The sequence below is a fragment of the Carex rostrata genome, chromosome 34 (genome assembly GCF_964058835.1).
Source record: "Carex rostrata chromosome 34, lpCarRost1.2, whole genome shotgun sequence".
Lineage (NCBI taxonomy): Eukaryota > Viridiplantae > Streptophyta > Magnoliopsida > Poales > Cyperaceae > Carex > Carex rostrata.
In genome coordinates, this window is record NC_135951.1 from 4,250,721 (window position 1) to 4,276,606 (window position 25,886).

A 25,886-nucleotide genomic window follows, 5' to 3' on the forward strand; every position below is an offset into this window, starting at 1 on the left:
TATATTTAGAGAAATTTACGAACACGAGTAATAAAATGAAATAAAAGAATAATAAATATATAAAGACTATGCCTTAATTTGAAATGAAATAAAAGAATGACTATATCATTAAATAACTTTTTATTTCTGAGTCCATATAGCATATTTGAATGAATAAGATTTCTGATAATTCATTTGCAACAGCAGCTTGTTGAAAATAACTAGTTTATAAATCTTGGAGGCACATATATATCAAAGATATGAAGAATTCTGCATATTATACCCATGATACAATTTTCTGATTCCTGCGATATTTACTTCCCTTCTCTGGCTACAGTTACTTATGATTATTTTATAAATGGACACTAGTATACCTTGCTGGATATCTAATTCTATCATTACAATTTAATTGATGTATTACTAAACATAACATACAACTGATTGTATTTTATTTTCCCATAATGTCCATATTTCATCTGATGGCTCAAAAGCATTGTATTGGAGCAATTATAAAAAAATAAAATTATTGTGGATAAATAATAAGGAAATTGCAATTTTCTTTTTGTATCTTGATTTTTGTGAAACAAACTCTCATATTAAAGTCGTTGGTTTGAATGAGCTGTTACCGATCATCTATTTTGTGTAATGTACAATTAATTAATTATATATTGATCATGGTCCCTATGCGTGGATCATTGAGCGTGACACCATGTGTGAAGTCATTGATTGGCTCTTATAAGTTATAACTTAGGTAGGTGCATTAATATTGTTTGGGCACATGTAGTGTTTCCTTGGATTTCAATCTAATAAAAACTAGTTGTTGATTCATTATTAGTTTTTAACGGATGTTTTGGGTTTTGTGAGAAACCAAGTTCCCAATTCAAAAAAAATCTCTCTTCTTAAAGTTGGATTCAAAATTTCTATCAAAAATCAGATTCAAATAAATTATCAAATTCAAACTCATTAATTAATTGACTTCAAATCAATTAACTAAATAAGTACTAGATAAATAACAACAAAAGCTAATAGTCACTTACATAATAGAAAATAATAAAATAATCTCTCACATAAAAAATAACAACAAAATAATATTATTTTGAACCAACAAAAACGATGAAAGAAGAAAAAAATAGTTAAAAAAATACAAATTAGTCCAGATCTATTAAAAAAAAAATTACTTTTTGAAAAAGCAATTGAACCGTAATTTTTTTCATGGCAAATTTTCAGTCCAACATGACTGTATATGAGGTTTTTGCATATGTGAATATTTGTTAGTTTAAAAAATATAAGAAATTTAAACTGACATTTAAAGATGCAACTGCCAATTACTAATCTACTATGTTGTTTTTAAAAATAATGTCTATATAACAATGATATAATGGACGCAATGTAAAGATCACACGGCCCAGTGATGCAGTGGATCCATCCGACAGTTTTTTTAAATTAAGTGTTTTCTAGAGTGAAAAGTGGAGCAATCACATGGTATCAACACTTAAAATAACGTGCTTCTCACGAGGCAAAAGTAATTGAAGCAATACATCATTTAGTGACAGTGTGGCGGGTCACTGACCCTTTCACCTTGCCTTTACCAATACCAAATACCAATTACTTGTTTAGTGTTCCTATCCTGCAGAGATTGTAACTTTGTGAATGCCACATAGCATCCGTCATTCTAAAATGATGCAGTAGACTTGAGATTTTGAAGTCAAGCTGTAGACTAGTGCGCTTCTATTCACCTTTTACATAACTAGATTCAATCTATTAATGCATTCAATCTCAATTCATCTCCTGTCTTTTGCATCTACATTCAATCTATCTTGCAATCTCTCTTTCCGACTCTTTGATCTCTTGCCGTAGGGTACACGTCTACTGCATCTGTTGCCATCTGGTACACGTATCTCTTTCCAAATCTCTAGTTGTCATCTCTCTTGCTTATTAACCAACCCATTTCTCCCTTTTGCTGTCTTATTCTCAATCTGTTCTCTCAATCACCAATTTAGTACGTGTTTACAAAAAAAAAAAAAAAAAAAAAAAATACATTTTGTTACTTGTAATTTGTCGTTCCCAAGCAACACTAGCAAGGTAAAAACAAAAATCGAAATAAAAAACCCAACGGCTTTAAAGGAAGCTGCCGCAGTAGAAGAAAGAAGAAACTTCAAGATGGCTCTTTCAAAAGCTGCCTGGACCATTGCTGAGTGGGCGGGGTCCGCTGTTGTCAGTGAACTTATCAGCACGGGTTTTACGTACTTGCGTGACCATGTGCTGCCAGCTGACAGTAAAGCCGAGCTAAAGAGGCTACAGGCAGCTCTTCCCCAGATCACAGCTGTCATGGGCATTGCTGAAGCACTCAAGATGAAGCACCCGGATGCTAGCCAGTGGGTCGAGCAGTTTAGGAAGGCTGTTGAAGCATCCGAAGACGTGCTTGATGAGTTGGAGTACATAAAACTGGAGGATATGGTGAAAGATCGAGATGAGGCAGGTGGATCCGCTTCTAGTTCAAAGAAGAGAAAACCATGTACTATCAATGATGATATTTTGGAGAGGTTGAAGGAGGCTGTAACAATGTTGGATCAGGCTGCTAACGGTGTGGGTAATCTCCTTCAAGTTGCCACTGTGCTAGGTATTTATGATCTTTTTGAATCAAGACAACAAGTCGGTAAAGTTATAAGTCATGAAACTACTTCCTTTATAGTTGAAAGAGAGTTGTTTGGCCGGGAAGTTGAGAAGCACAAGATAATTGATTGGCTAAAGCGACCAACTGATGTTCGCCTCTCTTTGTTTGGTATTGTCGGGGTGGGTGGACTAGGAAAGACCACCCTTGTACAATTTGCATATCAAGAGATGCGCGGGTCCAATCATTTCGACAAAACAATTTGGGTTTGTGTTTCTACTAACTTCAGTGTTGAAGATATAACGAGAAAGATGGTTGGCGAACTAGGCGAAAATAATTGTTATAATAAACCATTAAATGCGCTTCAAGAGACCTTGAAAGAAAATACACATTTAAAGAAAATTCTTCTCGTTTTAGATGATATATGGGATGATGAGAAAAGGAGCAAGTGGGAGCAATTGGTTGCTCCTTTGAGGTTTGTAAAAGAAGGTAGTAAAATCATATTTACTACTAGAATGAAATCAGTGGCAGACTTGCTTGCAAGTGTGATAAGTACAGAGCACGAATCTCTATCATTACAAAGCTTAAGAGAGCAAGATTTGAGATTGCTCTTTCAGAGTTATGCATTTCATGGTTTTAACCTTGACAATCATAGAGATTTGCAAGCAATTGGAGATCAAGTACTAAAAATGCTCCGAGGTAGTCCATTAGCAGCAAAGGTGATCGGAAGCTTGCTGAATTCACGTATGGACCACCAATATTGGAGAAGAGTTTTGAATCAGGGGTCTCTATTTAACTTAGAGCAAGCAAAGGATGTGGTGGAGGTTTTGAAATTGAGCTACTACCATTTACCAGCAAATTTGCAGGTATGCTTTAGATTTTGTAGCATATTTCCTCAAGATCATCAGTTTGATAAAGATGACTTGATCAAAATGTGGATCTGTTCTGGATTTATCCGGCAACAATCAAGTCAAGAAGAAAGGCCAGAAGATATTGGAGAAGATTACTTCAATATTCTTTTAAGGAAGTCATTCTTTGAATATGTTGAAAAAGAATCATGGAAAGGTGCAAGGAGATATGTTATGCATGATCTGGTGCACGAGTTGGCCCAAAACGTTTCCTATGGAGAATGTTGTAGAATAGAACATAATGATAAATCAATTACCATACCTACCACTGTACAACATGTTTACGTACATGAACTTGAAATGGAAAAGGTCTCCCATCTTGAAAATTTGCGTAGCTTGGTTGTAACCACTGATTTTATGATTACTTTTCAGTATTCATTTATTCTTCCAAATAATGTAATTAAGAAAAGTTTACGTTTATTGAAAATATGTCGATGGGGAAGAAGTGAAATGCCCAAAGAGATAAGCTGTTTGATACATCTTCGCTACCTATCCTCGATGGGGCTTCATAATAATTTTGATCTCCTTGCTTCAGTCTACAAACTTTATCATTTGCAAGTATTAGAAATTCCAGTAAATTATATAGTTGGAAACAAAGGGGATAATCCAAATGAAACAAAGGGGATAATCCAAATGACCAATCTACTTAGGTTGCGTTATATGAGGCTTTCAAATGAGATAATGCAAATCATTAATGGAGTCCACAAGTTGACGTCTCTCCAAGAGTTAAACTTTTTTGTTGGACAAGAGAGTGGTCAACATATAAATGAACTGGGCACACTAAAGAACCTCCGACATCTGTCTATTGAAAACATTGAGAATATAGGGCATCATACTGAAGCTCAGAGTGCCAACCTATTCGGGAAGAATAATCTCATGTCACTCTCTTTGAAATGGACCTCAGAGAGCAATCATATTCACCCTGAGAAAATCATTGATTACCTCAAACCCCCTTCTAGTCTCATGGAATTGACAATTACGAATTATAATGGCCAAATATCTCCTAATTGGATGGAGGATTTACAGCCTTTAAACCTATCATCCCTCAAATTACTTAATTGTCCTCTTTGGAAAAACCAATTATTTTATTGGAAAATACCATATTTAAAAATTCTTCATATACATGATTGTCTAAATCTAGACATGTTACCTGATATGCCACTTTCTCTAATTGAATTCCAAATCATTAATGTTGGCTTGATTTCTCTTCCAGCTTTGTACCAAAATTCTAGTAATAACACTACTGCACCATTATCCTTGAAATCATCACTAAGAGTAGTGCAGATAATAAAGTGCCCCAAGTTAATATTCTTGCATGGATTTCTGCAGCAAGACAACCTAGATTTGCAAGCTATTGAGGAATTAACCATCAACGGTTGTGAGAGATTGGTACACCTACCAACTCATGGGTTTGGGAAGTTAACATCATTGAAATACTTAAAGTTAACAGATAACCCAATGCTTGGCGCGATGGGAAATTGTGGTGAACTTGAGATATCATGTGGTATCACTACTCTCACTGAGGTGGATATTAGGGATTGTCCAAACCTAATCAAATTTCCCACTTCGCTGCCACTTTGTCAAACTAAATTCTGCATCAATTATGTGGGATTGAGTGATCTTCCAGAATATTATCAAAGTCCCGACTCTAGCAGTGGCACATCAACATCGTCACTAAGAATAGTGCGGATAATAAACTGTCAAAACTTAAGATCTTTGAACGGATTCCTGCAGCAAGACAGCATAGATTTTCAGTCTATTGAGGAGATAGAAGTCAAAAATTGCGAGAATCTCATACATCTACCAATGGGTGCATTTGGGAAATTTGTATCGCTACAGAATTTAAAAATAATTGATTGCCCAATGCTAATGGCAGTTGATAACCAGAGCACCCTCCTTCCCATGGCACTCAAATACCTTGCAATAAAAAACTGCGGTAAAGTTGATGAGCCACTGCTGGAATCAGCATCAAGCCTTCCTACTCTCACTGATCTTCGCATTTATGATTGTGCAAATATTTCTCGTATTCCCTCCTCAGAAATTGCATTCAGATCTCTCAATGATCTACATATATCAGGATGCAAGAAGCTCGTTGAACATTCATCTACGGAACAAGCACATGGTGTCGACCAAGGAAGTAACTTGGCTTCTTTAAAGATCAAGGAGCTTTACATTGATGACCTCTCTCTCGTTCTCATTGAGCCACTAAGAAGCCTAAGCTTTGTTAGCAGCCTCTCTGTTTCCAGTTGTTCATGGATGGAGGCTTTGCTGGAGCAATGGATTCTGCAAAACAGCAGTACCCTCAAGAGTTTGACTCTCTCATGTGTGAGAAATCTCATTACATTGCCTGCTACAATGGTGAGGCTCACTGTGCTTGAAATGCTGGGAATCTATGGGTCTGATTTACTGGAGGAGCTTCCGAAGTTACCTGCTTCTCTAAGGGAGTTACATATCTCTGGTGCAAGCTCTCTGAAGTCATTGCCTGCTACAATGGCGAGACTCACTGCCCTAGAAATTCTAGAAATTTGGAAAGCTGATTTGCTTGAGAATCTCCCGGAGTTACCTGCTTCTCTGAAAAAAAAGAGAATTGAAGGCCATGGTGGCCGATTGCTCTGAAACATAAGGACACTCTACTTCTATAACAGATCCCCAACTCATGTTGAGAAAAACAAAACCATCTAGAAATCAAGAAAGTTGATTTTCTAGAGGAGCTATGTGGGTTACCTGTTTCTCTACAAAATAAGTCCATTAAAGGCCGTGGTGACAGGTGGCTTCTCTGAAACACTCTGCTTTCATAACGGAAATAAATCAGATACATGCAGTAGGGTAATGCTTCATAACTTACCAACCCCGTATTAATAAGGTATGTTTTTATCCCAATTTATTGAATAAATTAAAGGATCTTGCAATACATTTGTTTCTTTTTTTATCAGTAAAATATTCTTTTTTGTGACTCTTCTTGTTTCAAACTTCAAAAACTTAATTTGTAGGTTATTTCTACTGTTGACTCATTCCTGCACATACAAGGCCCACAACATGTTAATGTCCAGAGCAATGGAGGATTGTATCTGAAATAACTACTACAGTGCCTTCCCTGTAGGTATATATCTCACCTTGTTTCCATGCTCTCTGTTTTACTTTCTTTATTTAAATTTGAGGGATACTAACATATTTCAAATGTTAACAATATAGTTGGTCCCAAGCCGAGAAAAAAAGGAGGGTTAACAATAAAAAGTTTCAAAATAATAAGAACAGCAACTCAAATTTTTTTAAGAAAAAAAGACACCGAAAATTTGTAAAGAGTACTGAAATAACTAAAAATATACAACAAAAGAAGGTTTATTTTTGATAAAAACGAAAGTTCTTATTTAAATTTACAAATTTTTAACTCTCCCTATGTCTAAACCATATATGGTCCCAAGCCCGAATAAAATATTTGAAATGTGTTAATTAGAAGAATATCAACTCAAATTAAAAAAAAAAAAGACACCGAAATTTGCAAAACAAACTGAAATAACTAAATCTATACAACAAAAATATTTAGTTTTGATAAAAACGCAAGTTCTTATTTAAAAGAACATGCTCAAAATTCACAAAGCGTCCAAACTGCATTTCTAACAAGTTCCCCTATAGTGGGACTAGTTTGCGTAAATTCCCTGTTGGGGTATATGATGTTGTTAGCTGAAATTATATTTAGCTGTTCTTTCCTTTTGCTTTTTTTTTTTTTTTTTTAATCCATTTTTTTAAGTGGTGCTGGCCAGCAGTACCTGTTTTGGTTTTCATATTTAGCTGTATCTTTGCCTTTAATTGGTACCTGTTGAGGCAGATTTTTTTTTGGTTCTCTGAGTGATCTGCTTTCTTTACTTGGATAAGAAAGTATCTTGTCCCCGATTGGAACTAAACTGCATCTGTAACTACACTAGTACCAGATGATACAAGAGCTTTCAATGAGAGGGGGCTAGATGCCAACTCTCTCACCTGATGAATTTTCACTAAAATTAGGGACCATAGTCAATTTCAGATGTGTTTTGCAAATAATTAGGGTTGCAGGCACATAGATCAACTTTGTTTTTTCAGATGAAATGTAAACTGATTGGGTTTCAATTATAGCTTATGAGTTTATAGGGCTCATTTCAGTAACATCAGGTCCTGGGCTAATATGTTGTGATACATTTAATATTTTATATTATTGAGGAAACCATGATTGTTAAACCATAGTTTTATTAGGGTTGTGTCATGGTATTTATTCCTTGGTTGCACTAATTTCTAGAGGTGCATACCAGACTGCCAATGAAAGCCTTGTTACTATTTCATTAAAAAGTTTACCACTTAATCTTCGATACGTACTAATTGAGATTCTGACCTCTCTTGTTGAATGAATATGGTAATACCATATATTACGTACACTGGTCCTTTGCCGAGTTGTTTTCATTTAAGGTATCCTTCACTAATTCTTTACTAAAATTGCATCATGGATACAGGTGATGACCGGTTGAAACAGTAATCAAACTGCAGCTGGAGGTGCAAAATCAAAGCAGAGGGGCTGCAGCGCAATTTTAATCCAGCTGAGGAGATCAATGAGGTTAGACTATCAAATGAAAAAAAAAATGTTATTAGTCATATCTCTCATTCAATAGTACAGCCCTATTTGCCACAGGAGATACTTCCTAACAAGTATAATAAACAATATCAAGCAGCAATCAAGCCTAATTGGATAGAATACTGGTTATGTGAAAATGGTATTAGTGTGCAAATTACACAAAAAACCGAACACGTTGGGAACAAATATGAAAATTGAATGTATATATAAATTGAAAATCATGTAAGCATGCAAACTTTTCGTTGCTCATTGAATAGTTAACAACAATGACCCAATCCTCATTGACAATTTTATCCCTAAAATAAAAAAAAATACATGATTTTTGCTACAGGGCAATCTATTGAATGAAAAAAACCATAATTATGGATAGAATCTAGCATTCATTAACTACCTACAGAGGTACTGGATTTTCATTAACTTGTTTCATTTTCTGATTAATATTCTGATTAGAGAATAGGGAAGCAATGGTGGGAGCCAGGAGGCCTTAAAATTCCTTCAATCCCAACCTTATACTATATGATTTTGTACTTAAATCATGATTCACTAGTACAGCCTTCTCTTGCAGAAGTTTATTTTGGTGGCAATGATTCGTGTAAACTTCATCCCTACGGCCTGAGTCTGTATGTGGCTCTGTTAGAGTACAAGGACAACGTGTGACAAATCAGGCTTTTACATCAGGTTAAATTTGAACCCTATTGCAGTTCCAAATTGTATACTGAAGAGGTTAAATTTGGTGAGCCCAATTTAGACCAGATCAAAGGTTTGAATTAAATTGGCCCACAAGTTTAATTTTGGCTACAATATATATTAATATTTAATAACACTGGCGTATGCTTCTAATGCCGTTAAAAAGCAAGTCTTGTTGAGAAATAAGTAAACAAAAAGAATACAAGGCTTCTTCCTAACTGATTACATTGCAAAATCTATTTGGTATACCTATTTTTTACTCAATACATAGATGACCCGAGTAACTTTGCAGTCTGCCCGGTACCAGCAACACCAAGATTGGGTTTAGCATCATCTGTCTCAGCGCCGAATACGGGCCCACCCAAGCTGGCTGCATCCTTCATCTTATCCTCCAAATTGTTGACCGGCATCTCCGGCTTGTCCTTGTCAGACCGTATGGTCATCTTCGGAGGCAGTGTGGTAGGTAGTGGCGGTCAAAGACCCTTGGATTGTGAACCTGACATTGATCTTTTTCTTTTCTTTTTTAACTGCAAAACTGATTCTGATGGAAAATAGAAATAGCAAGTACTGAAACCTCAACTGAACTAGAGTGAGGTTTGGTTTGCAGAAATCGAACGAAAGAAAGAGAAATGGGGAAAAGGTTTATATGAAGAAGCTACTAGCTAAGGGATGAATTTGGGTGCAACCCAACGTGTCAGGAAGATTTATATGAAGAAGCTTCTTGGGTTAGTCCCTAATATGAATTTGCTATTGACATTTGCTTAATATCTTGTCAATACTGCTTTTTTTTTTTTAAATGGTGGTCCCTACAGTTTCTTGCCATGTGCTATTTTTTAAATTCAAATTGTATTTATTGCAATTGATGAGATCTTTTTCTCTTTTACAGATTCAGACTCAAGTTCCTCAGGAAGTGGTTCACATGTCAAAGCCTCAACACTGCATGAAAACAAGGTACATTTTTTTTTTTATTGTGATTGTATTTGTTAGGGCTACTAAGCATCTACTCGATAAAAAATTTACTGGTATATTATCTGATGGACATTTTTTCACACTTCAATCTGCAGGAAAAAGCTTATGGGCCTGCTTCGGATCGTGAAAAAAGTAACGTAACTTTGACTGTTTTATAGCTTAACCATAGAGACTGGTAACATAACTCTCCTTTCTTGTGACCATTGGCGAAGGAACCAAAACAATTAAAACAAGAGAAATACCAATGACCATTTATTTTGTTGTACCAGTAATAACTCAGTACTGTACTGTGCATCTTAGTTAGTTTCTTTCTCAACATGTCTAAATTTGTCTTCCCTTTGATATTGCAATGAGATGAGATGATAACATTATTTACCTAATATCCATTTTATTCTTGTTAAGCATAGAGAATCATCTAACGGGTCGAAACAATCAGATGCGGATAACCCGTCAAACCTAGCCAATCCTACTGACTTGGATGCAAAAATGGATGGTAAGTTTCCTCAAAAGAAACAAAAATAAAATAAAAGTCAGCCTCTTCCTATGTGATATAAATCTGAGGATACTAAGTGTTATCATATCCTGCATGAAATAATATAGGGGACAGTGATTCTGCCAAAAAGCAGAACCTGACAAGCAATACTGAGCTGCACTCTTGCAGGGCTACCTTTTCTGATACTATTTTGAAAGCTCGTGAAAAGACTCTTGACCAGGTTTTCATTTGTTGCTTCTACTGGTTGATGACAAACTCTGTGGGGCTTTAAAGTACTACCAGCTGGAATGCATAGCACACAGTGGTACGTACTATGGATCCATATCTCTATTTTTGAACTCCAAACAGTTGATCCGAACCTCTTTATATGATTTTCATATAAAAATGTACATGATTGCCAAAGTTTTATTTTTTTAGAATGTTTTACTATTTTTCTAGATTGGTAGAAAATCACTTGATCTAAAGATTTTGGACCGTCCAATTGTAATGATTTTTACCGATCTAAAAATATAGTAAAGAAATGTTAAAAATGAAAAACTTCTCCTTGCAGTACATTTTCTTATGAAGATCATGTTGAGTGGTTCCAATCGACTATTTAATGTTTGAAAATGGAGATGTGGATCCATAGTACGGACCGATGTGCGCTATGCATAGTACAATAGGCTCATAGAAAAATAACCTGGTCCATATTCAGTTGAAAATGACAAGGCAGCAAAAATTTTGCAACGCTCCAAAGAAGTCTGGAGGAAAAAATTAAATGAGTCAAAATTTATGGAATCTTTAATATTTGGTTACTAACTTTGATTAATGACTAATGCAACTAGAAGGTTGCAAAAAAGGACCCTGAGAAGCTAAGGCGAGAAAGAGAAGAGCTAGAAAGGCTATAAACAGAAGGTGGGTTGTTGTCTTTTATGCCAAACAGTTCATTTAACTTTCAATAATTTTTGTTACTGATTATTACTGATTATTTTTATTTTTTGTCATTTAAACAGAAAAGGCGAGGCTCCAAACAGAGGCATAACCAGCTGACGAAGGAAGGAAGCAGGCCGTAGCTCCAAGAAGGTGGATTGGTGGCAATGATTCGTGTAATCTGCATTCCTAGCTACTAGTCTGTATGTGCCTCTGTCGGAGTACAAGGACAACATGCGACAAATCGTGCTTTTCATCAGGGTACTTCTAACTTGATTTATTTATTCTCAATCTTCATTTTTCTTTTGAAGCAATTTTTGTTCCTTATTTATAAGAACTCCATACTGTCATTTGTTGCAGTATCCTGGTTATTGTACCAAACAGGAGCTTGTTGGTATTAGTTAGAAACTTGGGAATACCTGATTGATGGTTTGCAGAATTTTAGCCTACACTGAGACTTGACCGAATTTTCAAAATTAGGAATTGTCAATAGTAAAAGTAGACAAAATATTTGTTTGACAAAATGGTACCAGCATAATTGTTTGGCAAAGCTGGTACCAGCCATGGTTGATACATACTTTATGTAAATTCACAAACACTTGCCCTCAGGTTTAAAAAACTAAACAGCTTGGCTAATTTGCATGTTTTGTAATTGTTAAAAAATATTGTGGGAGCAGAGATATTGAAAGCGATATGTAGTGCTAAAATCCAAATCACAAGTATATAAATTGATGTTCTCTAAGCGGCTCTTGAATTGAGAAATAATTAGTAAACAACAAAAAAAGAATGAGAATTTTTAAAATTTATTTGGCACACATCCTTTTTAGTCTATTATCAACATATATGATTATATTCATTGTCATTTTCCTAACTTATTAGTTACATCGCATACATATATATAGATGACACGTGTAATTTTGCAGTCTAGCTGGTACCGGCAACACCGAGATTGGGTTTACCATCATCTGTCCCAGCACCGAAGACGGGCACACCCAAGCCAGCCACATCCTTGACCTTATCCTCCAACTTGTTAACCCTCACCCCCGGCTCATCCTTGTCAGATATTATGGCCATCTTAGGTGGGTCTTCTGTGGCAGAATCCGACGCAGTGTGGTAGGTGGTGGCGATGAAAGACCCCTTTGGTTGTGCTCCTGACATTAAGTTGAACTAAGAAATAGCAAGTACTGAAAACCTGAACTGAACTAGAGTGAGATTTGGTTTTGTAGAAATCGAACAAAAGAAAGAGAATTGGGAAAATAGTAATATATGAAGAAGTTGACTAACACGGAGGAGAGTTGTAATTATAATTGAACAGCACTCTGTTTGGTGTTTCATCTTGGGCCTGATATAGAAAATGCATCTTGGGCCTGAACTTTGAGCCCACAACGGGTCCAATACTTAAGCGAGATACACTTTCATGATTAATTTATTTTTAAACTATTCTAATCTGTCTAATCATAATCAGATGGCTGAGAGGTTCTGCTGACAATTAAAATATTATATTTCTACATTTTGAATTTCATTATGAGACGCTGCTACACTAAAAACTGCACGCATCTTATTTTCAATATTAGTTATTATTGATTCCACTAGGTTACTTGTTATTATTTAATTATTTTCAATATTAGTTATTGATTCCACTAAATTACTTGTTATATGTTTCTACTTCCATCATAAATTTTAATTAATTTTTACATTTTATTTTTTTCTCATAAATATAATGATTATGGGCACAATTAAATCACAGAAAGCAACAATAAAAAAAAGCAAAAAAAATATATATATATATATACCGTCTCGAGACAAAAAACTATCCTAAAATTAAAGTAAACAAATAATTAACTAGTTAAACAGTTAGACCTAACTTGATCTCACTATTATATGTTTAAGTATATTGTTCATGCTAAACAGTTCATCTCGTAGATTATTAACAACAACAAATTATGATGAGATTTTTAGATACAAACAAGTACACGAGTAATAAAATTGACAACAACCAAATCAGTCACACAATTATTGCATCTTCTTATAACAAGTACCTAAAAGTTAACAATCAAGAATTCAATCATTAGCGGAACAAGATGACCAAGACTATAAATTTCCTGAACATATATGTTCATATGGATATGACCACTTAATTAATAAATTACTTGAACAAACAACATAATAAAAAATAAAAGCGAGTCTTACCAACAAAATGTCGGGTTATGCATGTCTCTATAAATTTAAATCTGCTAGAAAACAAATTCCAATACAAGCACTCAACTAATTTGATTTTCTACAAAATCTTAATTATTTCAATATATTTTTTGTTAAAACTTGAACATATAAGAAGAAAGATGAATTTTGATTTTCTCTCAATTATAATCACAACATAAAACCATATATACCTACATATGTGTATATATAACACGAGCAAAGCTAGAGTGTGATGTGCTTACCAAAAGAGTTTGGTAAGCACAACTTCAAAAGTATATTGGATCGACTTTAAACGCCGAATTCAAACCGTTGAAATCCATGTATTTCATGAGTGATGCATTTACATGCAAAATTTTAAAAGTTTTGAGTTTATTTGCTACAAGGTCAAGCGGTTAAAGAAATGATTTTTTTATAAATTAATTTATAAGTTGTTTTATATATTCAATTTTTATCATTTCTTTGACCGCTTAACCTTGTAGCAAATAAACTCGAAGTTTTCAAAATTTTGCATGTACATGCATCACTTTTGAAGTACATGAATTTCAACGGTTTGGATTTGACATTTAAAGTTGATCCGATATATTTTTAAAGTTGTAATCACCAGACCCTCTTAGTGAGCCCATCACACCCTAGCTTTACTCATATAACACATCAAAAAGTTGAAGAACTTAAGTTTTATGAGTTAAAAAGTAATACCCCCACAATTAATTTCTGTAGTTCATTGCAAATAGCACAATTTGTGCACATCATATCATTTTTTTTTTTTTCATTCCATAACATATCCATGCTTATATAGAGGGGTGATTCATTTGTTGTCTTCAGAATACTAGCCAGAAAAGCAAAACTTAATTCAACATTTACAATGAAAAACATGAATTAAAAGGCGAAATCAGACAAGCAGATTAGGGGAAAAAAAATGTGAAATCAGAACCCAAAAGTTCTTACCCCCAAATTTTTTCTATTTAATAAATTAAACTTCTAGAAAAATAACAAATAAATTTAGAAAAATAAAAGGGACAAATTATTATCCCACTCCTTATCTATTTTCGTTGACAAATTTAGCCAATATATATATATATATATATTCGACCAGGGTCTTCACTAATTGTACACTTAGAAATGAAAAGAAAAAAAGAAAATCGAAATTTACCAAAATAAATAACTGCATTTTGAATACATACTGTAATTATTAGGTAAAATACAACAGAAAATCAATATGACAAAAAAAAAATATTTGCATGAATAAGTTACCTGCTAAATTCATTTGCAACTAAAATGTGGTTTTATGACATTTTTTTAAACAGGTATTAAATTATCCTTGAAACTCTACTCTAAGGACATGTTCGGAATTTACTATTTACGTGAGAAAAAAAAAATCACTTAGACTGAATTTTTTTTTCCCACGTGAACAGTAAAAATTAGTGAAAATTTTTTCCAATCTCATTCCCATTCCTATTCTCCTCTGTCCGCCGAACACACCCTAAGGCTTTGACTTTAATTTGAAGAAAAAAGTTACCTAGAAATATTACAAGAATGAAAGGAAAATATTGTAACAAATACAGAGCATCTCATAAATTACAACATAAAAATATAAAACTAATGTAGCCGAAATTGTGAATTAAAAGAAATCTCATTGGGATCCAACTCCCAATTAATAATTTAATACTCCCTACTTAGATGTTGTATTTAGGGGTGTTCAAACAGTCGGTTCGGTTCAAACCAAAGTAAAATGATCAAACTAAATTTTTTTCGGTTTTCAAAAATAAAACCGAACCAACCAATTAAATCTATCAACCGATCAAGGACCATGTCCTTTCATATTGGCGATTTCAACCATATCCTTTCAAGAGAATTAATAAAATTATTTAATAGCATATTGGCGATTTCAACCATGCATCTCCTTTCATATTTTGTCATTTTGCAATTAAATCACGTGAGCCAGTTTTCTTTTATGACGAAACAGATGCCAGCTACCCTCTAATTTTTTTTATTTTTTTTGTTCTAGAAACTTTTGATGGAACACTGTATTTGCATGGTTTTCCGGTTAAACTGGTTTCTTGGTTAATGTCTTGTATCACCTCTGCTCGATATACTGTTCTTATTAATGGGGGAGGGGATGGTTGCTTTGAACCAATTAAGTTGGGGCTTGCGCCAGGGTTGTGCGCTATCTCCATATTTGTTCATTTTGTGCATGAATATCGATCCTCTCTCTGTTGAATTTTAGAGATAGATAGTATAAAATGAAGAGAGAAAATTTATATTGAGAAAAAAAAAATGTTTTTCTTATTACAAGATTTCCTATTTATAATTACAAGGCTCCAAAATTAGCCGTTGGTACTATTTCCTATTTTAGTAATGAAGGTACACGTTACCGGTATCTATCTATTTTTGTAAATAAGTAAATTTCTATTTCTATATTAATTAAATAATGAGATCTATAATTTAACACTCCCCCTCAAGCTAGGAATGTATATATCATATAATCCTAGATTGCTAATAATCTTTTCAAATGGATTCGGGTCCAAGCCTTTGGTGAAAATATCTGCAAGTTGATATTCACTTTTAACGTACGGTGTTTCTATTTCCTTTGCTTGAACTTTCTCTCTAATGAAGTGGCAGTCTACTTCTATATGTTTCGTTCGCTCATGAAACACGGGATTTGATGCTATGTGTCGTGCCGAGTTGTTATCACAAAACATTTTCATAGGTTCTTGAGTTTTAAACCCCATGTCCGATAAGAGTTGCTTAATCCAAGTTAATTCGCTTACGGTTGATGCCATGGCACGATACTCCGCTTTGGCACTTGAACGTGCCACAACATTTTGTTTCTTGCTTTTCCATGTGACTAAATTTCCGCCTACAAATGTGCAAAAGCCGGTTGTCGATTTTCTATCGAAGCTTCCGGCCCAATCTGCATCAGAATAGCCACATATGTTGTTAGAGTTATTGTTTTTCATCAAAATGCCCCTTCCGGGATTCCCTTTTAAATATCTCAAAATTCTATTTATAGCTTCTAAATGTGGTGTTCTTGGTGAGTGCATGAACTTACTAATTTGGCTTATGGAAAAGGATATATCCGGACGAGTAACCGTTAGGTAGATTAATTTTCCTACAAGTCTTTGAAATTGGTTCATATCTTTTATTGGTTCACCATCTTCACTATTTAATTTATGTTTGTAATCAAATGGGGTAGAGGCCGGTTTGCATCCTAGTTTACCGGTTTCTTTTAATAAATCAAGTGTATATTTCCTTTGTGAGATAAAAAGTCCTTTATTTGAAAAAGCTACTTCTATTCCTAAAAAATACTTGAGGTATCCTAAATCTTTTATATCAAATTTTTCTTTTAATTGTTTTTTTATTGTTTGGATATGTTCAAAATTGTTTCCGGTAACTATAATGTCATCTACGTATACTAAAATTAGAGTTGTGTTGGTTCCATCACACTTGGTAAATAGAGAATGGTCGGCATTACTAACCTTAAAATTACAAGAAATTAAATAAGAGCTAAGTTTGCCATACCATGCTCTTGGAGATTGCTTCAATCCGTAGATTGATTTATTTAGCCTACAAACCAAGTTAGAATTGTTTTCCAATTTATGACCGGGTGGCAATGTCATATACACCTCCTCTTCAAGTGTTCCTTGAAGGAAAGCATTTTTAACATCCATTTGGTAAAGATCCCAACCATTATTTACAGCAATAGAGAATAAAATTCTAACGGTATTCATTTTTGCCACCGGTGCAAAGGTTTCATTATAATCTATTCCATAGGTTTGTGTAAACCATTTGGCAACTAATCTTGCCTTATACCGTTCTATGGTACCATCACTATTATATTTGATTTTATATACCCATTTACATCCAACCGGTTTCTTATTTTTTGGTAAGAGGACTATTTTCCAAGTTTCATTTTGTTCCAAGGCACTAAGTTCTTCCTTCATGGCTTTGCACCAAATTGGATTTTCAATGGCGTCTTGATAATTGTTTGGTTCTAATTTATTTTCAACACAAGTGAGAAATGTATGGTATTCGGATGAAATTTTGTCATAAGAAACAAAATTTTCTATGGGGTATTGAACCGTGTAGGTTTCATAATCTCTAAGTCTAGTTGATGGTGTTGGTATCCTAGGTGACCTTCTAATTCCTAAATTATTTTGTACTAAACCTTCACTTGTGTTATTATTAATTTCACTAACTTCATTTTCACAAATATTGGTTGCTTCACAATTTAAGTCATCCATATAAGGCATCACAATGTGGTTGTTTATATTTGTTTGGTCAAATACTTTTTCCTTGAAGTATGGCTCATTTTCAAAAAATGTAACATTTCTAGAAAGATATAATTTTTTATTAATCGGATCATAACATTTATAACCCTTTTTGTAATATGAGTATCCTAAAAATATAGTTTTTTGTGACACAAAATCAAGTTTATCTTTTCTTTTGATATGCACAAAACTTGTGCAACCAAATATTCTTAAATGGTCATATGTAATTTTTTGTTGGTAGATGATTTCTAACGGACTTTTATTACATAAACCCACACTTGATAGTCTATTAATTAAATGTGTGGCACAAAGTAGGGCATCCGACCAATAAATTTTAGGAACATTATTTTGAAATAGTAAAGTCCGTGTCATTTCTAATAAATGTCTATTTTTTCTTTCCGATACTCCATTTTGTTCCGGAGTATTTATGCAAGTTGTTTGATGTATGATTCATTTTTCTCTACAAAGGTTTGAAAATTTGTTGTTTATAAATTCGGTTCCATTATCCGATCTAAAAATTTTGAGTTTGGCATTAAATTGAGTTTCTATAAGACATAAGAATTCAAAAAAACACCCAAACACTTCATCTTTAGATTTTAATAAATACAACCAAGTAGTTTTTGAGAAATCATCAATAAAAATAACAAAATACTTAAATCCATTATATGAATCAATTGGGGCCGGTCCCCATACATCGGAGTGAACTAAATCAAATAAAGCCTTAGTTTTGCTAAAGGAAGGTACAAAAGGAAGCTTTGTTTGCTTAGCTAACTTACATGTTTCACAATTCATATAATTTGAATTTTTAAAATCTAAAATACTACTTAAAGTCTTGTCGGATGGATGCCCAAGTCTCTTGTGCCATAGATCAAAATTAACGGTCTTTGCGGAAGCACACAAATTAAATTGCTTGGAGTTCAATAAATAATGTCCGTTTTGTAAAAATCCCTCACCAATCTTGACTCCGGTTTCCCGGTCCTGAAATACGACGTTTTTACAAGAGAAAATTGCATTACAATTTAATTCTCGTGTTAGTTTATTTATAGAAAGTAAGTTTATGGGAAATGTTTCTAAGTATAAAACATTTTTAATTAACTTGTTACATAAATTAATTTCCCCTATGCCATTTATTGGTGCCTTCATGCCATTTGCAACTAAGACAAATTTATCATTCTTGGTCGGGTTTATATTTGATAACAATTGTTTGTTACCAAACATATGATCGGTTGCTCCACTATCTATAATAATTTGGTTAAAAAATAAATCTTTTGAGTAAGAGGCAATACCACATGCACTAGGGGTGTTTAGGCTCCCAAGCAGCGCAGAAAGATGCTCCAGAGCTTGTTGCACTTGATCCCCAGCGCCATATCCACCTCCTGACCCGTTTATTAACCCGCCAGCGCCATAATAGGTTCCTGACCCGGTTGAACTTGACCCGCCAGCGCAATTCTGCCCCTGACCCGGTTGAACTGACCCGCCAGCGCAATATGGGAACTGACCCGCTAGACCTGACCCGTTTCCGAAAAAAACAGAGTTAACGGGTCCGCCTGGTTTATTGGGTCCGCCAGAGCTGCTGTTGGGTCCGAAATAACCATTAACGGGTCCGCTATTTGTAATGGGTCTGAACCTTTGGTCGCTGAATCCTCCAGAGTGGCTAATGGGTCCGCCTGGATACATGTGGGTTCCCAATCCGACTTGATTCGGACCCGTTAGTCTATTGACCCCTTCTTCTTCATTCGAAACAGCGAACACTACTAGAATCCTAACTTTTTCCAAGGGCCAGAAAATGGCTTGTTCCAATGGTTTATTCATGGAACAGGCCCAAAAAACGCCATTTCCAATGATTATTGTTGGAAATACTACCGTAGCAAATAGTCGCCTTGGAAATAGTCAAAAATTTAGTCATTTCCAACGGTTACCCTTGGAAATATACTTTTTCCATGAAAAACCCTTGGAAATAGGACGCTTGGAAATAGTTTCACACTTGGCCCCTGTTTCATTTATTTCCAAGGGAATCGTGTAGGGCCCACTTGATTTATTTTCAAGGGTAGCTGACCTGGGACCCACTAAATATTTCCAAGGATGGTTAAGATGGGGCCCACTTGGTTATTTCCAAGGGTTAGCCAATCTGGGACCCACTCTATATTTCCAAGGATGGTTAAGGTGGGGCCCACTTTGTTATTTCCAATGGTTAGCCTACTTGGGACCCATTAAGTTTTTCCAAGGTTAGCTACGGTGGGGGCCATCTTGTTATTTCCAAGTGTTTAGCCAACTAGGGCCCACTGATTTATTTCCAAAGAGAATCGTGTGGGGTCCACTTGATTTATTTCCAAGGTTAGCCGACCTGGGACCCACTAAATATTTCCAAGGGAGCACTGGTTGGTCCAGTTGCTTATTTCAAAGGGAACATTGGTGGGTGCCACTTGAGTATTTTCATGGTAGTTTGTTTTATGTTTTCCATGCACAGACCCATGGCGATGTCATACTAAATGGTACTATACCAACATACTCCTATGCATCAATCCTCCCTGTACCAACCTGGTACTGATATATATTCCCAGTTCCCATTAAACAAAATAAACACAAACATAATGATATCTGTATAGATCGATAGCATATAATTAATCAACCTTAACATAGTCATCGTGCATTACATAAAAACCTATCGGATTTAGTTACAAAAAACATGAATATATCATGAAATACATCAACATGAGTACATGACTATACCAAAATATATAGTCATGTACTCATGTTGAGTATATACTCAACATGAGTACATGACTATGCTGAAATATACTCAACATGAGTACATTACTATACCAAAATATCCCCCCCCCCCCCCCCCCAATTTGTTAACCAAAATTCACAAACTAAGTTACCCCATGTTGAGCATTTGTTAAAACCGAAATATGTATTTACTCCTAATCTGAAGCACTTTTCCACACTAGATGGGGCGGTTGACGTTGAAGCCAGACTGACCGAACCATGGGTCCATCTCAGCTCTATCTGTGTCAATTTCATCATTTTCAGCCCGATTTAAGAGTGCGGTGAAAGGCCCTCCCAGATTTGGTGTAGGACATGACAGACCCTAAGTATATCAATCAAAAGAACAACATGTTATTGTTTATGATATTTATTTTTGCACTATATTTGGTAATTGGGATCACAGTAATAAGGGTAGCAAGTGGCAAGGTGGTTCTAATTCACATTTTCTTATTTCTATCCAGTGACGTTAATCACAATAGTAAGAGGAACATGGCTCAAGGAGGTGCTTGTTCTATAACAATGTGCTGATTGTTTTCTTATTTCTATCCCCTGCTAAAACTTTACCTGTGAGATACCCGGCTGAATGTGTGAAGCTCCTTCATGAGATGGTTGACGGGTTGAATCGTCACCCTAAGCATAGAAAATGCAAACACATGTGTTATAATTTGGAGATTACACTAGTAGGATCTGATTTAGTAACATTTAAAACATGAAGTTCTTAACTAAAAAGTGGCACCTGAAAAGTAGTTAAATTGCCAATCACACCTTGTCGAGTCTCAGAATTGTGTACTTGAGCCTAAGTTGAACAATGCACACAATATTTATTTAGCCTTACAAATGTGCATGGGTTGTCATATTTTTCAGATTAGTCCCTCTAATATAAGAAATTGCCACAAGTCAGAATTGACACCTCTTTATCTTATACAATACCAGAATTAGGTCAGAACCAGAAAAATCCTAATACTGATTACAAGTTGAAAAAACTACACAACAAACAACATATAAACAAGTAGAAAAAGGCTGGCGCCAGTAAGCGGAACTAAGATGGGTCAAACTGGTACCGGGGATCATAAATCCAGCATTAAAATGCCCAATAATTCACAAGTAAACAGGTCAGAGATGCGCGACAAAATGAACAACCCATGCGCAATAATTATCAACATAATTACGACTAACAAGCAGCACCAAACAAACCTTACTAGATTGTTGAATACATAAATCTAATCATGTGCTACACACAACACAGGTATAAGATAGATGATATAATGATTTTATACAAGCAACTTATAACCAAAGTATCATATTAAAATTTGTCAACACAGTAGACAATTGTAAAACCCTAAATTTGGAATAATATTGATCTTAATTACCTGTGCAGTGGGCACTTGTGACCCCATCATGGTGAATAGTTGTTTGATGTAGAAGTCATATTGTGCTAGTTCTCTTTTCCTCTCCTGTTTTTCCTCGTCCTGACGACGAACACTTTCAGCTAAGAGCGCTTGTAATTCAGCACGAGATAAGTTTGTGTCCCCTCCATCGGTCGTCAGGCTCGAATCATGACATGGTATTCTGTTGGCACTGTTTCGTTTGTTTGCTTTATCAACCTTATCGTCAAGCATGCATCCAAATCCTTGTATCCTACCATTTTTTGGTCCGCCAACAGCTGACAAGAACATGGTGCTCTCGTCCATGCCGGAATCGTCCTGAGCAGCCCTCATGTCGTTCACTTTTTGCTATGATTTGCAACATACAGGCAATATATAGTATTATTATATTTCCTTTAAAAATAGCTAATAAGAGTTACGATAATTCATACAGTGCACAGGGGTTATTCCAATTAACCTTTCTTTTTTCGGGGGTTGGAGTAATATTTGTCAGTAACTATTTCAAGCTTAATGGTTTGCATTGAACATCCCAAATCGCATTGTGGTATATTTTTTGGTCCTGCAATACTGATATTAAAGGTTGCTATTAATTTGCGATTTGAGGCAGTGCATTACTGGTTTAATAGTGATTCTAATCTATGCAAGTTGGTATGTAATTTCAGCAAATAAATGTACATATTATAACTTACATATACTGCTTGTGTTTTATCATTTGTAAACCGCAAGGAGTTGATATCTAACGCTTCAAGCTGTGTGTTAGCCTCGTCTCTACTTGGATCAATTACCACATCAGCATCATTCATTGCTGAAGGTCTATGCTTGTTTGCTAGGTGTGACTCCTACCATTCGTATGTAGTCATCGCAATCTTCTCGGGAATTTAGTACCTTTTTCCGTAACCAATCTGGAAACCTATCTTCACGTACTTTTGGCAAATCTTGTGGGCTTGTGGCTACTCCAGAGTTGAGCATGCATGTATCAAACTCTCTACACATTCCAACATGTTGAGATATATATTAGATGTTGTTAGGTTTTATAATAGATACATTTGAAAGTATTAAAAGGAAACAAGTAGAGACGAGGTAATTGATCCAAGTAGAGACGAGGTAATAGATACATTTGTTAACCAAAATTCACAAAGTAACATGGAAATGACATACCAACCGACTACTACGGTGTTCTCCAAGAGGTCATTGAGCTAGTATATGATGCCCACAGAGTAGCTATCTTTAGGTGTGATTGGTTCGACATAGTAAATGGTGTGAGGGTGGACCAAGCACATGGACTTGTGGAGGTTAAACATGCTTCTCGCCTTGCAACTTATGAGCCGTTTGTGTTAGCAGCTCAAGCAACCCAAGTGTGTTACCTACCTTATGCATCGGATAAGGCAGAAAGACGCCCATGGTGGGTGGCGATGAAAACAAGCCCGAAAGCAAGGTTTCGTGATGGGAGCGCCGATTCAAACATCGAATATTACCAAGAGGAAAGGCCGGATAATCCAATCATGACACCAAATGAACGAGAATTTGATTGGGATGGAATGGTTCTTGGGCTGCATGAGTTTGAATTAGTGAACGATTCAATTTTAATTCCACCAACACCATCAACGGCACCGCAATCAATGGTGAGGGACGAAAACAACATAGAGGTAGGTGAGGAAGATCATGACATGAAGCAAGGGCATTACAATTATGAAGAAGAGGAGTGGGAATCTGATCATTCCGAGCAATCCGATCAAGAATATTAATTGGTTAAGCAATACATGTATGTGTCACTATTTGCATTTGAAATTTACTTTACATTCAATTTTGGCTGTTATATATATTATAGGGAATTGAGACACCAAGATTGAGAATTGGTAGGGCTTCACATGATTCGAAAAATGTAATTTAATGCTAATTTTACTCATCTACTCATTTACTCACACTAATATGTTTAATTAGGATGTGTTATACTTAAGAAGAAGCAAGAGAATATGGGAGACTGTTAACAAGAACGGAGGCAAGCGAATCAAATTCTTCCCAGAAAAGAAAAAAGGTGTGCCTGCATGTGAGACATTATTAGGTTTTTAATTAGGGATGTAGGGATGGGGACTGTTAACTTAGGCAAATGTTATCTACTTGACTTTGTTGCTTTTTGGTATCTAGATGAATTGGTGGGGCATATATTTTGGTATACAAAACTGCATGTTTGTGGGGTATATATTTTGAATCTGGGGAAGTATTGTTAACAATTCTAGTATACTTGCTTGCTGTTGTGATTTTGATGTGTTATACTAACTTCCTTCATATTGTGATATGTGTTATATATACTTGCTTGCTTAATTGTGATATACTTGCTTGCTATTGTGATTAGGATTTGTTTAATTATGATGTATTACTCTTGCTTGCTGTTGTGATTTGTTTATTTAGACAATTCAAAGGGAGATAAAAAATCTACATAAATGTTTCTGTCTCCATGGGTATTTTCTGAAATAGTATAGTCTGAATCAATAAACATTTCCATGGGTATTTTCTAAAGTATTTCCATGAACAGTCGCAATAAAATAATATAAACAGACTAAACAAAATATTTCCAAGGGCGAACTATTGGAAATGGTATGACAAACTATAAAATAATATAAACTGGATCAATAAGGCATTTCCAAGGACATTCTCACAAGTATTTCCATGAGCCTTCGCAATAAAATAATATAAACAGACTAAGCAAAACATTTCCAAGGGGCTAACTCTTGGAAATAGTACGACCAACTATAAAATATTATAAACTGGATCAATCAGACATTTCCAAGGGCATTCTCACAAGTATTTCCATGAGGCTTCACAATAAAATAATATAAACAGACTAAGCAAAACATTTCCAAGGGTTAACTCTTGGAAATAGTATGACCAACTATAAAATAATATAAACTGAACCAATAAAACATTTCCAAGAGCATTCTCACAAGTATTTCCATGAGCCTTCGCAATAAAATAATATAAACAGACTAAGAAAAACATTTCCAAGGGCATTTTCTCAAGTATTTCCATGAGCCGTCCATATAAATATAATATTTGGTCTATTTTGGCGGGTGGCGGATCATGCCAAACTTTTCCAAGGGTGTAAATGATACATTTCCATTGGCAAACAGGAAGCATTAACAAGCGCTACCTTTTCCAAGGGTTTACCTTTGGAAATTGTATGCTGTGTCAGATCTCTGACAGAAAAGCCCATTTTATTTCCATGGAGCCTTCATACTCTTGGAAATGGCTATTCGGACCCTTGCAAAAAGTGAGGATTCTAGTAGTGGAATGTCTTATTTTTTCCACCGTTTCTTCCCCAATTTTGTCCATCTCCTCCTTTCTCCCCTCTAATTTTTTTAGGTTTGAGATGCGGATAGAGAAACCAACACCGATCTTGAGTGTGACCCTCTCTTTTACAGTGATTGCATTTTTCGCTTTTATTTTGATTTGGTCGATTTGGATTGAAATTGGGGTTTTTTACAGCTAAACCACGAGTCTCGTGTTCCTCAAATTTTGTGATCTGTGGACCACCCATGACTGATCTCCTACTTTCCTCTTGTTGAATTAAGTTTTGAATTTGAGAATAAGAGGGAAGAGGTGCCGTAGTCATGATTACCTTACCGCTTCATAGCTCGGATTCAGCCCGGCGAGGTATTGAAAGATGTCATCTTCTTCATCTCGTTTCTGAAGTGTGGTCAGATCTGTGGTTAGAGGCCGGTAAGTCCGAAGTTCGGCCTTTTTCTTCTTAAGAGCACCGAGGTACTCGGTATTACTTCTTGATCCTTGCTTTTCCTGTTGGATTTCTTGCATAAGTTGATAGATATGGGAAAAATTATTTTGTTGCCCGTACATGGTTTTTACGGCTTCCCACAACTCATACGCCGTGTCGGCCGTCTCGAAGAGGTCAGCTACGGTTGGCTCCATTGACAACATGAGCAAGGTTATGATTCTATTATTTTTCGTTCTCCAATTTTTTGCTGCCTTTTTTTCGATTTCGGTCTTATTTTCTGGATTTACTACCGTTGGCTCTTTCATTTCGCCGGTGATATATTCTAACACCTCCCGACCACTTAGAGCTCTATATGCAGCCTTTGCCCATGACAAATAAT

General features: G+C 35.2%; 2 protein-coding genes across 3 annotated transcripts in view; one reads left to right on the plus strand and one right to left on the minus strand.

Annotated features, from left to right (window-relative positions):
* Nucleotides 1-1,850: 1,850 nt before the first annotated feature.
* Nucleotides 1,851-25,886, plus strand: part of LOC144548926 (disease resistance protein RGA2-like) — a 44,273-nt gene continuing 20,237 nt past the window's right edge. The window contains exons 1-11 of one of the 2 annotated variants that reach the window (XM_078297658.1): nucleotides 1,851-6,361; nucleotides 6,489-6,598; nucleotides 7,980-8,080; nucleotides 9,393-9,510; nucleotides 9,672-9,736; nucleotides 9,850-9,886; nucleotides 10,164-10,247; nucleotides 10,355-10,467; nucleotides 11,072-11,141; nucleotides 11,240-11,417; nucleotides 12,080-12,269. In XM_078297658.1, the coding sequence (XP_078153784.1) occupies nucleotides 2,140-6,114 (3,975 nt within the window). In that variant the 5' untranslated portion in view covers nucleotides 1,851-2,139 and the 3' untranslated portion in view covers nucleotides 6,115-6,361; nucleotides 6,489-6,598; nucleotides 7,980-8,080; ... (6 more) ...; nucleotides 11,240-11,417; nucleotides 12,080-12,269. Of the gene's footprint in view, nucleotides 6,362-6,488; nucleotides 6,599-7,979; nucleotides 8,081-9,392; nucleotides 9,511-9,671; nucleotides 9,737-9,849; nucleotides 9,887-10,163; nucleotides 10,248-10,354; nucleotides 10,468-11,071; nucleotides 11,142-11,239; nucleotides 11,418-12,079; nucleotides 12,270-25,886 lie in introns of those variants that run through there. The other variant, XM_078297657.1, reaches the window with a different exon arrangement.
* Nucleotides 8,326-25,886, minus strand: part of LOC144548931 (uncharacterized) — a 42,288-nt gene continuing 24,727 nt past the window's right edge. The window contains exons 2-3 of the mRNA XM_078297665.1: nucleotides 11,382-11,392; nucleotides 8,326-8,728 (exon numbers count right to left, since the gene is read on the minus strand). The gene's annotated coding sequence lies outside the window, so the exon portion shown is untranslated. The remainder of the gene's footprint in view (nucleotides 8,729-11,381; nucleotides 11,393-25,886) is intronic.